At 40.9% G+C, this 16,728-nt stretch overlaps 1 protein-coding gene across 1 annotated transcript; it reads right to left on the bottom strand.

Moving 5' to 3' along the window:
• Positions 1–800: 800 nt before the first annotated feature.
• Positions 801–16,497, bottom strand: RNF34 (ring finger protein 34). The gene is given in 12 exon segments (XM_043977080.1): positions 801–1,482; positions 1,484–1,502; positions 2,957–3,158; positions 3,350–3,406; positions 5,816–5,901; positions 5,904–5,930; positions 5,933–5,962; positions 5,965–5,988; positions 5,991–6,039; positions 6,041–6,220; positions 7,751–7,969; positions 16,301–16,497. Coding segments are annotated over 12 exon segments (1,068 nt in total). The 5' UTR covers positions 16,307–16,497; the 3' UTR covers positions 801–1,313.
• Positions 16,498–16,728: the final 231 nt, after the last annotated feature.

The raw sequence follows: 16,728 nt of genomic DNA, 5'->3' as shown, positions 1-16,728 counted from the left end.
TGGTTTAAAAGCAGCCAACACGTAAATTAAGAGGGATTTTTCTTTTCAAAAGAGGAGGGTTGAGAGCCCTACCTTCTACACCTGTTTGGAGAATGTAAACAGAAACACAATCCTGTGAACAGCACAGGAAGTTTTAAAGTCAAGTGTAAGAAGTCTAACATCAAGACCCTGACTCAAATGCTTGCCTCTCCAGAAATGCTTATTAAGAGATGAAAAGGAAGTGATAAGTCAAGACAATGAGCCAATTCAAGTTATTACATTTTATAAATGTAAAATGTAAAAAAGCCTGTCTGGTTCATGGATTTGTTTCTGTATAGTTAAGTGTCAAGTGAAGAAAAGAATGCTAACGGACACACTTTGGGTCTTAAGCAGAAGTTCTAAATTACGCACTCTTTTCTACATTCACCTCAGATTACAGTACCCTGATGACACATTAGTTATTTCCATACTACAGATGTTTGAAATTGACTGAAATTGTACAAGATAACACACCTGTGAAGACTTGTTTAAAATTTGTAATTTATTCCTAAACTTGAAATGACTTAGCAGGATAGCACTGAGGGAAAAACAAAACAAAAACACCTTCACTATACAAGAATGTAAAATGATGTTACAGGCTAATTAAAAAAGTCCTTAACACACAAACTTCTGTAATGACAAATACTCTTGATGCAGCCATTGGGAGGAAATGCTTAATCAGAACATAAATCGACAGGTTTATTCTAAGGCGCTGGCAGTTTTCTAAGTAGACTCATTCGTCTCCGATTATATTGAATTTAAACACTAGAAGAGCAACAATGTGGAAACTTACATTTATCGATTAGCATTTTAAACACACTTAACTAAAAGGGTAAATAATCTGTGTGACCACTGCTTAGAGTACACTTACTGACACTGATCTTGTTGGAAGGGGGCAGCAGTTAAAAATTATTTCTGGGGCGATGAAGGGGAGGGGGGGCAGTATTCTTAAGAAGAGAGCAACAGGCAAGCTCAAACAGTTTGACTCCTTATAACAGTTTGTGAACAAACCTGGAAGCTCTTGTCAATGGGAAGGGTCCTGGGAACCTTCTACCACCCCTAAACTCCCTCCCACGTTGCCAAAGGAAATGTCACAAAGAAAGTGTTTCCACATCAAACTGAGCAAGATGGACTCTTCTTTCCACAATTCATAATGAAATTTAAGACAAAAACCCAAAAACAACCAACCAAGCCCCAACAACAACAAAACAAAAAAAGTCCAGCCTTTGAACAGTAATGGTTTCAAATCCTGTCTGCTTATTGAAATAAAATTGTGGGGCTGAGTAGGAGACTTTCTATGATTTAAACACATGCACAGCTCGAACCACATACTGCCGGCAGATGGGACACTCGCTCATGCGCTTGCCACATTTGGTGCAAGTGACCATGTGGCCACACTCCAGAAGAACACAGTCAATGACTGCATCCATGCAGATCCTGCAGAGATTGTCATCTTCACTATTGGAGCTGCATCTTATCACCATCTGAAAAGCAGGAAGAAGTGCAGCAGAACCCCTGGAAAGTGCCCAGTGAGCCAAACCACCCACGACCCCAGCCTGACAGATGAGCACCTACAGACCCGTTTTTCCTAACCTTGGATCAGGAAGCAGGTTCCTACTCAAGGATAGGGAGACAAGATCAAATACATATACATACATGCACACATGTGCTTGTGCCTACTTGATAACTCAGGAATGGTTGGTGTTCAGCAACAGCACATTCTAACTGCTGGAACTACCCAACAAGAAATCATGATTATGGGGCAGCTAGGTGGCACAGTGGATAGAGCACCGGCCTCAGACACTTGACACCTTAACCTAGCTGTGTGACCCGGGCAAGTCACTTAACCCACACTGCCTCACCAAAAAATAAAATAAATTCAGATTACATCTCATTTGAGTTATCTGGGCCTTCATTCAGAAAATTTAGGTCTGAATTGGGAGTTTCCAGAGAGGCTGTTGCCAACAGAGCCAAATGTGAGGGTCCTCTTTCCACAACCATATTGGTGTGGGGCATGGATGGCTGAAGAACAAGAATTGAGAGGAGAAAAAAGCAATTTGGCCATGGTAGCCTGGTGATGACTGACTCTCTACATCTAATAGGCAGTTCCCACCAAAAACTTAAGTATTATTTCAGGAACTTAAGAGTGTCCAATTCCTTCCCGCGTGTTCAAAAATAGTCTTGCTAAAGAGAATGCTGAATGATTTGCTAGCTTGTGAAATAAAAACTGCCCAAGGCACAGAACAGTAAGTAAACCTTTGACTATCTAGTAACAAAAACAACGCAGAATTTTTGCATTTCTTCCTTGACCACACATCATGTCCCCAAAGTCACTACTCTATGTCCATTGAAGACAGACTGGTATAACGGGAAGGAAGATTAAGATCTGGAGTCAGAGGACCTAGGATGATGGAAACATTTCATTTTAAGTGACTCGGTGACTCCTACCCAGACCTTTCAGTCACTTATTTTCATTACAGGAATACCCACCACACCTTTAAAAACAAATTTTAGGATTTACAAATGCGACAACGTAAAAGATACTGGCCCTGCCAAAGGCGTGCATTGGATATGCCTTTTTTCCTTTTTAGTGACTGACACTATTATAGGGTTATACTTTGGTATGGGTGAAAAAGGATGGAAGTTTGTTTGTGTATATACTGAGTCACATTGTATACCAACTGCCACCAATTTCCCCTTAGTATAAATAAAGTGAATGCCTGGGTGGGGGGCAGCGTAGGTGGTGCAGTGGTAAAAGCACTGGCCTGGATTCACGAGGACCGAGTTCAATCACGCCCCAGACACTTTGGACACTTACTAGCTGTGTGGAACCCACTGGGCTAGTCACATAACTCTCATTGCCTTGCCCCGGCAAAAACAAACAAAACAAATAAATAAAAGTGAAGTTGTGGGGAAGAAAACAAGAAAACAAACCTACATGATTTTTGGTTTTCCTCATTCTCTTTGTAGAGTCTATTCACTCTTTCTACCAGCTCCCACTTTTCACAACAGCCAGAATAGTTGACAAAATTCCGAGCAAGGATTTCCTTCAATTGCCGGACACTCATCCCTTCAACATCTTCAAGACTTGATAGATCAGATAATGAAGCTCTCATCCGCTTCCTAGAGAGTCCAGGGCTCTACCAACACAAAGAACACCCACAATGTTGCACCGCACAGCAGACTGCTCTCCAGCACTGATGTACATGCTACTTGTACTTCCAACCTCAATACCCCCCAGCACAGGAAGGCAGCTTTCTTCCCCACCCACCAAGTCTAGAATCTGCCAAAAGGAATCTGAAGTTTGAAAGGTATGGGAGGGCTCCCTCACCTCTTCAGCATTTTCTTCCTCATCTTCTGGGTTTGTCAAGGGCGTTCCACCTTGTCCCTGTGCACATAATGAATCTGATCAGGACCAAAAAGACACCTTCCTAATAAAACTCAGGCCATCATGACAGTCTCTAAAAACCATTTTTCCCACACAATGATGAAAGTGATTTTTATAAACAGCACCAGAGTCTCCAATGTTTTGGAGGTTTCTTGCTTTCTAGACAGAGCACCCATATACTTCCTAGGATGATTCCATGCTTTGGAGCTACTTCTCCCTGCAAAGGTAGTATATTCCCTTGAATTTAAAGAACCCATTGCACCTTAAAAAGGCCTGAAAATCTAGTGTTTAAAATTTCTATGCAAGTAAAGCAACCAAGGAAATGACAAAACCTAACTACAGTATCTACTGGGGAAGAGTCCACCAGTGTTGTTGTTATGCCAATACCGTAGAAATATGATCACAAAAATATGGCCAGTTTAACTATAATGCTAATTCCAAAAGGAATGAATACTAGAGGAAATGTAAAAGCCAGGCCCTATGGGGATACCCCAAAAGAAAATTTTTATTACTCTCTCACCCATTAAAAATGACAGCTGAAGCTAATTGGGTTTTTAAAAAAATGTTTAAAAGCAGGGCCTTCAATTTCATTAAGATGAATTTCCCATTCTCCAATATCCACCACCATCCAATTGAGTAGCCGTAATAATAAAACCTCTAATTAGGAACAAGCAGAAATTAACCCTAACCCCCCCCCCCAACTCTTTCTCTTCTGTCTTCACATCACATCCTAGTCTTACCCTTTAAATATAGCCATCTCTCCAAGTTTTGTCCTTTTCCCTTCTCTTAAGGTATTTTCCCATTTCCCTACAGCTACAGTCCTATATTTATTTACTCTACCACCTGAATATTATTATCAGGTCATCTTGGATATAACTAATCTTCCTCCCTCTAATTCTTTTTTCCCCCCTCTAGTTCTTAACCTGAGGTCCAGGAACTTATATTTGTTGTTAACTATACTTATATATAATTGGTTGCCATTGTTATCATATATGTATTTTATCTTGTGCCTTTAAAAGCATTATTCTGAAAAGGGTCCATAGGTTTCACCAGACTGCCAAAGGGGTCCATGATACAAAAAAGTTAACTCCTGCTCTGATCAAGATATCTTTCCCACATTTCACTGTTCACAGTGCTGCCTATGCTGAAATAGTTTTCCTAATGCACAGAATTGATCATGTTGCTTCCTTAAAAAATAAAAATAGATCCTGGTATTCAATGCTCTTTACACACTGGTCCCCAACTGTCTTTTCAGCTTTATCTCATTATTACTCCTTTGCATTCTCAACTGTTATTTAAGTTTCACTTTGTACCTTGCCCTCTAATTACCGTCTTTGTTTATGCCAGCCCCATGACAGACTTCATCCCCAGCAGATGGGATCCTTCTCTTTGATGACCTCCACCCCCACAATGGGTGATCTTGTTCCTTCCCTTCATGAGTCAAAGATGTTCCTCATCTAAGATTTCTCAAATCACTTAACTCCCTTTTGAATCAGTTATTTGTGCCTGACTCCTTCAATTAAAGTTTGGAGAATAATAGGACCCAAGATTTTCCTTCTAATATCTATGCATCAGATTTGTTGAATGGCAAAATGTAAATGAGATTACAGAGGACAGTATTTAAGATAATTTTTAAGGATAAAGTCAATTTCTTTTGGCCCTAGGTCACTCACTTTAAAATGAGGGGCACAGGATGAAATGATTTCCAGAAATTCTAAACTTCAGAAGCACCACTTCTATTTAATTTTATATATATGTGTATATGAATTGATAAATCTCATTCTGCTAAATCTGAGGATTGCTAATGAGCAACACTTTGCTTTTGAATTGCTGAAGACATAAAACTAACTTTCCTTAAGTGCTGTCTTAGAGGTATTACTGTAGTGCTCTTCTTTCCCAGTTAATCTGAATTAGTGAGGCAATACTGCAACAAAGCATGGTTACCTTTCAGTGCTGAATCTGTATAATATAAAGATTTCTATAATACTTGGGACATCTACATGTATTCAATTCCGCGAACATACTCATTTTGCAGCATGTGCTGCCATTAATTCAACATTCCTAGAAAATGGTAGAGAATGTTATTCCCATTAAAAATAGATAAACTGGGATGCATGGGTAGAATCACTCATCTCAATTCTGACACCTTCCATTAGTATGCTATAAAAGGCCCTCAAAGTTGCTAAGATACCCCAGACTAAAGATCAGGAAAACCTGGATTGTACTATTTTGCATACTTACAGCTTCAGGTACTTTGTTTACTACTTTATTTTAAGATGAGATCCTCTGTGGGTCCTTCCTACTCACATAACCTACAATTAAATAATCCTAGGGAACTTTCTATCTAGAGTACTCATATAGCAAACAAACATCATGTACTTAATAGAAATTACCCTCTAAGTCAGCTACCTGTGAAAGTGCTGCAGGGCCTGAGTTTCCTCTTTGGCTTGTGAGGTCTCCCTGCGATGAAGACACTGTTGGAGAAGGGACTGGTACGTTGAAAAAAATGGATGTGTAAAAAAGCAGAAGTCTGTGACCTTGAAGAATTCAGCTGTGCGTGTCCATGTCTTCCTCAGAGCCAATCCATGATGGCACAGTACAAGATCAACCAAGTCTGCTTTCTCTCGCCAAGTTGTCTATTGGTATATTTCGAAGAATAGAGAACTGCCTCAGATCTTTGACTTTCAGTCGCATTAACTGAGGGCGCTGAAAGGCAGTTTCTTGTAACAAGTGACAAGTACAACATCTTCGAAAATTTTCTTGTATGACTGAACAGACAGAACAAAAATCCTTCTTGCAGTCACAACATACATGCTAAAGAAATGGACAGGAAAGAAACCACTTAATTATGGCTGCCAGACAGTCAACTACTTTAGTTCTTTGGTTTTTTTTGCATTGCAGTTCTTAATATGAATACACTACATGACATTGTTGGGAAGCACTATATGTCACTGACCCACTTCCACAGGTCTTTAAATTGTAAGGGAGGAAGGAACACTTGAAAAAAAATGTTAACAATTTGGGTTCAGCGAGGTTCAATAAGAATTCTTTGGAAAAAACCATACAAGCTTGTGTTAATGAATTAAAACCTATCCACCCCCAGCCCAAACATATAATTAGCAGAGCACAGCTGACACCATTGAGTGGAGAAGAAACAGTGTGAAACTTTTTTCCTGGATCTTTTCATGGAACATTTATTCCCAGATTAAAGAAAAGATGTGAACACTTCGAGAGTGAATAAAGGAAAAAGACAATTGATCCTTCAAGGTTAATCCTAGGAAAGAGAGAACCTTGCTGATACAATAATCTGTACCTTTTCATAGCCTTAATCACTCTCAAAGCTATTTCTATGCCCCAGCTTAGAGAGATGGTAGTTAAAGAAATGCAATCATTTATTTCTATTTGTTGCAGTGTTCCCACAAGCTAATAATATTTCATAAAGAAAAAAATTAAGATGTGAACTGCTAAGAGAATTCAAGACAACCTGGGAATGTGACGACCCTAGAAAAGAACATTTAAAGTTACTTTGCAATATGAAAAATGTTATGAAATTAGAGCAACAGCAGCTAATTCCTTATTCTGTGACTCTTCATTTAATACTTAAGACTATAGCAATGAATGATTTTGAAAAATTTGTATCAGAATAATACTGTGGTAACCCAACAAATTTGGGCAAATGCTCAAACCTTTTGTATAAGGGTCTAGTCACTTGGTACAATTAGATCAAGCAGGAGCCTTGGTGCCCCGAAGTGACTACAGATCTCTATGAAAACAATTCATTCTTCCTTAAACAAAAGCTGCAGTGTAATTGCTTAAACCACATGATTCCTGGGTATTGAGGCAAGCTGTGAAAGTCAACAGGCAGGTTTCAGGCCTGGTTCAAGTTGGGATCTGCCTCAGTTTACCCATCTAATAAAACCTTACTGCCAAGGCGTACTTCTTTGAAAACCCTAAAGGAATCTTCAGCCATAAATACAAAATCAACATACACATAGAATCCTGGGATATTTAACACAGCTTTTGAACCCTGGCAACTGGAAGCAGAAAAAGTGAGAAACTTCAGCAAAGCACTCCTTTACCTGGAAACACAACTGACATTAAACCTTGAAATTCTAAAACCCAGCTTTATGCTGGTGCTAAGCCATCGGGACAAAACATCAAGTTGTTTCTAAAAGAAGGAAATCAGAGCAGTAAATATAATTCACCTCCTTCCGGTTCTGAGAACTTTACTAAACAAAAAGGTAAACTTCTTGAAGGAGTTCACAGTTTCACCTAAAGGAATTTACCTTCTATTGATTGAAAGTATCAAAGACCATCTTTGCATTTTAAAATAAACAAACTCACCTTTTTTCTAAAAACTGAAAATGAAAGTCCACAGGCTTTGCAAACTATATTAGCTCCTCCTGTAGCTGCTGGTGGGTATGTGGAAAAGTCAGTGTTTGGTGCAAATCTGAATGGGCCGGTACCTCCTCCAAATCCCGATTGTTGGCCTCTCACCGCTCCGGTCCCCATGACTTCATTTAGGAGCCCACAGCACGAAGCCCACATAGATGTGGCTCCCGCCTGGAAGAAAGCATCAGACAATGAGTAAATTGATTTCCAAGTACAGTAAGCCTCAGCTAGCTAGACACCTCTCTGGAAATGAATTATTAGGAATTAGCCGAGGGTTTAATAACCCTTTAAGCACCAAGATTTCTCATTTTATGAATAGAAATCTTTCTAAAATGTATTACATACTTAGCGCTTTAAAGAATAATAAACATAATTTGATTTTTAAAGTTGTATGGTTAACATTATGATGAATTATTTTATTTGCTCGAATACAGTAAAATGCTCAGTAGCTACTTAGCTGCTATGTGCTTGCCCATAGCAGCTCCCTCTCAGTCCCTGTCTTAGCAACTTGCTATTAAGCTTAGAATTCAGATAACAAAAACATTTTAGAACTGTGTGTAAAGTAAAAGCTTTGAGCAATCTGTCTTGCATGTTAGTATGTAAAGGCTTTGTGACATTTATGTTGGCTTTTCAGAGGTGCGTTTTGGCTCTGTTTCCTGGTAAGGCTGCCAGATGATTAAGTCCTTAATGTAGTTACATATAGTGTCTGATTCCTCTATGAATCAGCAATCAAAATATTAACTGCAGTATTTGTAAAAGTCTAATTTAGAGAGTCTAGCCAAAGAAGAATATAATTTTAGTTCTTGCTTATACTTGGAAGTCACAGGTCAACAGCACTGGGAATCAACCATAGCCCAAAGTTCTGAAGCTACTTTTGAGATCTCCAAATTAGAGGGTAGCATCTGTAATTAACTGCTGATCTGTGTGTTTTAGTTACAAAGCACTTACTGTACCCAATCTCATTTAAGCCTTACAACTTAACAGGTTAGCTAGATAGTAATGTTTCAGGGTGAGGATACAGAGGTATAAAGAGATTAAAAACCGTTCCCAAAGGTGCCCAGGGCTCAGACCTCCCATGTGTGGTCTCCAAATTCACTGACTCTCCCCTTCACAGTGCTGCCTCTGGGTAATAATACGATAAGAGTTCTCTCATGATTTCAAAAAGCAGGAATTGCTGTTTTCTTTGTAGCTCCATTAACTTAGCACAATGCCTGACACATAGTGGGTGCTTAATACATTCTTATTGACTTAATACAAAAAAATGCTCAAGGGGGCAGCTAGATGGCACAGTGTATAGAGCACCGGCCCTGGATTCAGGAGTACCTGAGTTCAAATCCGGCCTCAGACCCTTAACACTTACTAGCTGTGTGACCCTGGGTAAGTGACTTAACCCCAGTTGCCTCACTTAAAAAAAAAATGCTCATATAAATAATAGTGATGATATCAACACCTCCATCCCAGAATTGTGAAGACCAAATGAGATATAAAGCACGCTTAATAAATGTTTAATGAACTGAATTTTAAAAGAGGCAGCTTAGTGGTACCACGATAGAGCACTGGACCTGGAATTGAAATGTGGCCTCAGATACTTACTAGTTTGTTCAACACCGGGCAAATCACTTAACCTGCCTGCCTCAGTTTCCCCATCTTTAAAACATATAATAATAACAACTATCTCCTGGGATTGTAAGGTTCAGCTATGTAAACCGTAAAGCATTACAAGTGCTACCTCTAGCTGTTATATAGAATACTTAACTGTGGGAGCTGTAGACAGGTACACCATTTAAAGCAAACTAGATGGTGGCAGTGAATAAAGCACCGGCCCTGGAATTTCAGGTGTGATTACTGTTCCTGCATCAAAGTTCTTGAAAAACAGGGATTTTTTTTAAAAAACAGACACTTAACAGTTACTAGCTGTGTGACCCTAGGCAAGTCACTTAACCCCAACTGCCTCACAAAACAAAACCAAAAAAATCCAAAACAGAAGTTTTTAACCATTTTTTGTATCACAGATCCCATTTGTCAGTCTGATGAAACCTCAGAATGTTTTTAAATGTATAAAATGCATATGATTACGAAGAAAGCCAATGATATTGAAAATTATCAAAGTAGTTTTGGATTTTAAAAAATCAACACACAAGTTCATAAACCCCTGGAGTTAACCCCCTCCCCCCCATCAGTAGCATGATGATTTATATACATAGAAATTCTATGTGTTTTGAGCTGGAAAGGAATATAGAGATCTAATTCAACCCCCTTTTTAAAAATAAGGAAACCTCCCAAGTCCAGAGTTCAAACAATTTGAAGAAGCCTACAGAGGGAGTAGTTTCAGAAGTGAGACATGAAGCCAGCATTAGTGTTCTTTCACAATATAATCCCTTTGCCTGATAAGGGGCAAAGGTTGAATATGAGCAAAGATTTTTTAAATACCATAAAGGAATCCTGGAAATTTTTCCTTCCTTGATGTAGTATTCTTAGTGATTCAGGGACACTAGAACATTCTACTTGGCCTTTGGAAATACTCGAGTATATTCTGCCTGCCCTGTCTGAGGTGTGACTTATGATGGAAGCATATGAAACTCACTCCATTTCCTTTTTTAGTGATAGAGAAAGGCTTTTTAAGTTTATTTTTATTAGTCTCAGGTTCTTTTGGACTACAGAGAAATCTACCAGTACTTACTCAAGTCCAAAGAAGCAGTGCCCTAACCTTGATCTCATTATCAAAACTCAATTAGTACTGTATCTCTCCCTGAAGTGAATCAAATGATCAGATATTGAAATGGAAGGGGTCTTAGAGGCCCAATTTTACAGATGAGGAAACTGAGATGCAGAGAAGTCAAATGACTTGTCCAGGGTCACACCGTTAGTATCTTTGGCAGGATTAGAACTCGGGTCTTCCAGACTGCAAGGTCCAGGATTGAGGCACCTAGCACTCAGTGCCTTGTACACAATTGGCTCATAAGAAATGCTTGAAATAGGTGAACCCCCTGTGGAGGATTTACAGGAGAACATGGATAAGAATTCAAAGGATAGATGAGATATAATCTGGGGCATCACTGGAAGGAGTAACCATGTTAAATGAGATCACTAAGCACTAAAGCCTTCCCTTGACCCCCCCCACCCCCATTAAAATATTGGCTTCAAATAAGTACAAAGACCTTTAGCAAATAAGGAAAGAGCTCAAAGAATACTGCCCATTGAAATCAGTACCATACATATTTTGTTGGTTTTTCTCCCCCAGATGATGGGAGTCTGAATACAGCCTTACAGATTGAAACCACAGTAGCCATTATGTTAAATCAGAATCTTGAGATAAAACACGGTGAAAAGCTTTATTAGACATTGTAGTGAGAATCAAATTACTTGCTGCCCCCTAGAACTGTAACTATATTACTGTTTAACTTTATGTGGAAAGCTAAACAATTTGCATGCTGTAGGCTAGGCTCTTCTCCTTTCCAAAACTACATCCCAAGCTCTCTAGTTTTAAGCTTTCTCTTTTTAAGTAATTCTTTAGAAAAAAATTAGATGAAAGTACTAAGGTAGCCTCAAACCACACTGTCCCACATTGTTATAATTGCCCTGAACAAAAATGGATTCCATAGCAAGGATGGCAACAGAGGTAGACAGAGCCAGTCAGCTTCAAATCTTATTTATTTATGGGCACTGATCTAATGTGACTTTATAATCCTGCATAAAGAATAGTTCAAAACTGGTTTTTAAAAAAATAGTTCACTTCATATGTTTGTAATATAGTCCTAATGTCACTAGAGCCAGAGGTTGTTAGAACCCTTTTTGTGCCAAAGAATGTTTGTATGCAAAACGGCTCATTTAAATTCGTGAAACACATTGGATCATAAAGGAAATCAATTATAGCTTTTAAAAGTTGTAATATTTCATTCAAGTTCACAGACTCCCTCCAATTTGCAAACCCTTTGTGGGGTTTCCAAAGACCCCAAGGTTAACAACCCATGCATAGGAGCCCTTTTAGTGATTCAGACACACAAGCCTAAACTTAGAGGGAGAAAACAAGTTTGTTGTTGTCCTAGGAAATTAAATGGTCGTACAGAACAATAGGGGGAAGTTGCAGTTTACATCTGACCAAATTTATCTGGACATTTACAACCTAAGTTATTTCACCTGAACCTCAGTCCCAGTTGGTAAAGTTCTGTAACAAACTATATTAAGAATCAGGCACACTAATATTTTATGTGATTGTTTTAATAAGGAACAGAGGTCATTTGAATCAGCAACAAAAAAACTTCAGATTTTGGATGTTTTAACACCATCAGGTCAGTCATCTGGGAGGAATCTGTCATCCAAACCGAATGCACCAGCAAAATATGAACCTAATGCTGTTCACCTAACAAAAGGAGAAAACCTAAATCGTAGCATTGACTGGAATTAAATATTATTTATAGGAGAGAAAGATTTCAAGTCAGTTACTTTCCCCAGAGCATTTATTAAAGATGAACAAAGAATCTAAAAATGGTAACTAATATTTTGACCCTAAGGACAATTACCCTACCACGTATAAGGATTTATTTTTAAAAGCTATTTTCAAAAGTGGAGAAATTATAATAATTCAATAAATATCTATTGTGCTTACCACATATAGAACTCAACTCTGTTGACATCCTACTAGTATTAAGAGAAAAAAGTACCTAATACATTCTTAGTAAGCGTATGATAAATGAATTCTTTTTTCATTCAACAAATTATAGACTCAAAATGTTAACAAAGCTATTTCGAAATGAAAATTCCTATACAGACAGGCATTACTATTAACAACTTAATGAAGTTTCATGCAGGATATTTGATCAGATATTCAGCATTATCTGCACTATGTTGGAGATTTTCTCAAAAGGTGTCCTACAACATTCTGAATGCATTGTTACTGCAGACAATAGAAAACAAGTAATTTTGAGGTAACTTTCATTCTGTATAGAATTCACAAAACAACTTGCCCATTACACATATATATTAACCTCAAAACACACCAGACCTTAAACTAGGTAAAGAATTCAAGAAAAACAGCTGCGGAGAGAAAACTGAATAGGTGATTCACTCTCCTCCTGCCATGCTTTAATCTGCAATATTCTCTGCTGAGGAATTTTGGAGCACTAATTAATTGTTAGCTATAAATTCCTTCTGGAAACTTCCAGTGAGGAAGAACCCACTATCATCTAAGGCACTTTGCTCTTTAGTGCCCTGGTAACAGATCTATAGGCCTAGCACTAGAAGGGACCTCAGAGGCCGGCCAACACCATCATTTTCCAACAAATGGAGGACCAAGGAAGTGAGTTACCAGTAAAAGGTCTCACTGGGACTAGGTGGCACAGTCAAGATTTAAACTTAGATCCTTAAGACTCTACTTCTTCCAGGGCTCTTTCCCTTTCACATTCTGTTTCCTTGTTATATTTGAGAAGCAGTACAGCATTGTGGGTAGAGGGTCAGCCTTGGAAGTGGTAGGTGCTGGGTCCAAATTCTGACTCTGATAGGTAGTAAAGTAGTATGAGCAAGTGACTTCTCAGTGCCTCGGAGAAGACTCTAAAATGAACTGGCTGTCCATCTCTCTGGCTGGAAGGAATTTTCTACAATAGTAGTTCTCCACAAGGATGAAGTAAGAAATCCAGTGGATACATATACAGATGTAATTAGTTAGGGTCAGAACCACCAGGACCATGAAAGAATAGATACAAGAGCTAAGTTTAATTAACGTGAGAGTGGATTTTAGTTTGAAAATCCTGCTCTAAGTGGGAAGAGAAATGGCTGTCCTTCATATTAGAAAGTTATTTGATTTTAAGACAGTAATGACAAAAAATATGCAGGAAAGAGAAAGACACATATTAGGAGGGCTGTGGAAAAATGGGCACACCAATGAATAGTTAGTGGCCCTGTCAACTGGTCCAACCATTCCAGAAAAACAATTTGGAACTGTGCCCCAAAGGTTATTAAACCATACATACTAGATTTATACAGTTTGCCCTACCATATCGGTTCTAGGCCTATACTCCAAAAGATCAAAGAATTGCACAAAACTACCCATATATCCCAAAATATAATTACAGTGGCTACAGCTTTTGTCATACCCCCCCCTCCCCCATGGAAATTAAGCAGGTGCCCATCTTTGGGGGAAAATGGCTAACACAATAGTATATGAATCTAACGTATTGTGATAAGAAATGATAAACTGGATGGTTGCAGAGAAAACTAGGAACACTTCTATGATCTAATGCCAAACGAAGTAAAGCAGACTAGGACAATTCATACAATTAAAACAACATTGTGGTTGAAAACACCACAGAAAGACTTTAGAACTCTGATGAATGCAATGAAAAACCAAGTCCAGAGGAATGAAGATTAATCGTGACACTAACACCCCCTGCTAGAGAGGTGATGGATTCAAAATCCAGAATGAGATATGTGTATTGTTTTTACTGGACCATGCATATTTGCTGTTAAGGGTTCTGTTTTTTGATGCTTTTAAAAATTGTTCTGTGAGAAGGGGAGTGGGAGGAAAAGCTAATGCTCATAAAAACTAAAATTTAAGAAAAAAACAAAATGCCCCAAACAGTCATTTTCATGGCAAAGTTGCAATGTTGATTCAACTGCCCAGTAGTTAAAAAGTCATTTTAACTTCATTGAAAAGAGAACTTATTTGGTTGAATGCCCATATTTTATTATTCCCTGTAGTTAGTAGTATTGAAATCAGAACAAGTGCGTATGCCCCCAAAACCCATTATTATTACTTTTTACCAGCCTTTAAAAAGCAACAATAAAATAGCTATAATTCTGTGTACAGACTTATATCCTGAAAAAACCGGTTTCACAACAACTAAAATGTAAAGAAATTTTATTCATATTTACTAGTTAGTAAAAATTTTCTATTCTTTAGGCTTGTTATTTTTTGTTAATCAGAGGGCAAGGTTCAAGGACAGAAGTATTTAATCTGCTTTTACAGAGAATCCAGTTAGCACAATCCAACTTTTCATTCTGTTTCTTAAGATTTTAAATATTTTAAAGTTATTAGTAGGAAAAAAAGAGGGCTATTTTAATTCAGTTTTCAGATAAAGTGCTACCAAATAGAAGATTTAATTTTAAAAAATTTCTCAGAATTTCCTTAAAGAAACCCTCATCTTCCTGTATGTTCTCGAAATTTTGTAATGGGATACATAGTTAAGAGTCAGTTCAGGGCACTAATATGAATGTTGTTACATTCCCAAATCTCACTATTTTCCTACCATATGGGGACCATCACTCAATAGTTTGGTATTTGGGAAGAGTCAGACGGCTCACTCAAATGCCATGGAGCCTTCCGCTTCTAAAGTCCCCTCAGAAAATTTCCTTCCACTTCAACTCACAATCACTTTGGGAAAAATGCCTCAATAGCTCTAACCGGTCCGGATTTCATTACTCGAAAACCCACAGGACTTAAACGGCCCTGGCACAGAACCCGCGTGCCTTCTTCACTCTTTGCACTGCTGACACTCGGGGATGATCAGCCCCAATTTAGAGACACGGAGAAGTGGATTTTCTCCAGATTCCAGCAAACAGGGCTGCTGGGAGAGGACGAGTACCCGATGTCACCTCCTGTTGTGGAGATCTAAAATCGTGCTGCGCAAAACTAGACACAACTAGTTAAACCATCGGAAAGCTGGGCTGCCTTTGGGTGGAGAAGAGACCGTCCCTCCTGGGCTAACACGGCCCCTTCCATCTGGTCCCAGCTTGGACCCGGGGCAAACAGGATCGGGGCTGGGAGGCGGTGGCGGCAGGTATGGGCCGGAACTTCCCCGGGCTCCCAAGTCAACAGCTCCTCACCCCACGACCCCGGCCCAAGGCCGCCCTTCTCGGCTGAGGCTCGCGACCGTGAGCAGCCCGGACGGCAGACGCCCCGGGCCCGCTGCTCCCGGGCTGCCCCAGCTTCCTGCCCCGTCCGGCCCAACAGCCCCCCTTCCCCCCCGGTCCCGCAGTTCCCGTCCTGCGGCAGGGACAGCGGCCCCGTCGCTCAGGACTGCCGCCCGTCAGACAGCTGGCCCCCGGGGGCCCGCGCACCGCAGGTACGGACCAATCCGTCTCGTAGGAGCCCAGGCTTCGAGCTCGCCGGCTCCGAACCCTCGCGGTTACATCGGGCGAGGCCGGCCGATCGCCGGCGGGGACCGGCGCCCGGGAGCGCGGCGTGCGCTCCGGGGATCCCTTTGGGCAGAGGCTGGCGGTGCGCACCCAAAGCCGGCTGGGGGGCCGACGGACTAGGGCCGGGCGCCTCTCCGGCCGCCGGGGAGGGCAGGGGGGCTCGGCAAACGCGGGAAGAGGGTCTCCCCAGGGAGCCGGATTTCAATCACAGCCCCGCCCCCCCACGGCGAACCCGAGGCGAGCAGTCGGAGGAGGCCCCTCCGCGGAGGGACGGCCGAGGGACTCTGAGGAGACGGGGAGGAGGGTCGTGGGCCGCCGCCGGCCCCGGTCCCGTCCCGCCCCCCCTCCCTCCCCAGGAGGGAGTCCTCTCACCTTCATGGCCGCAACCACCTCTCCTCAGTCGGCTCTACCGGAGAACTCAGCACCATAGCAACCTCAGGCCAGTCACCGACCTCCCGTCCTCACAGGGCGAGGGCGACGGCAACCCCTCCAACTATAGCTCAGGCGACTCCGGATCTGCGAGCCGCTCGGTTGTCTATGGAGGAAGCGTCGGCGGCAGCGTCGCCACGTAAGGGGCGTGGGGGACGCTAGGCGAGAACGGGGAAAGACTAGGAGGGGGAGGGGACGAGTGAGGGGCGAGCGGCGGCCGAGGCAGCCAATCCAGAGGGAGAGCCCAAAGGGGACGGGCCATGAGAGCCAATCAAGCGTGGGAAAAGGGGAGGATCTGCAACCAGGCGGTGGGTATGGGCTGGGCGGGGAGGGGGAAAAGGGCGGGGCGGAAGAAACCATTCAGCCAAAGG

The sequence above is a fragment of the Dromiciops gliroides genome, chromosome 1, assembly GCF_019393635.1.
Source record: "Dromiciops gliroides isolate mDroGli1 chromosome 1, mDroGli1.pri, whole genome shotgun sequence".
NCBI lineage: Eukaryota > Metazoa > Chordata > Mammalia > Microbiotheria > Microbiotheriidae > Dromiciops > Dromiciops gliroides.
Note: the sequence above shows the minus strand (reverse complement) of the source record. Positions and strands in the feature narration are given on the sequence as shown.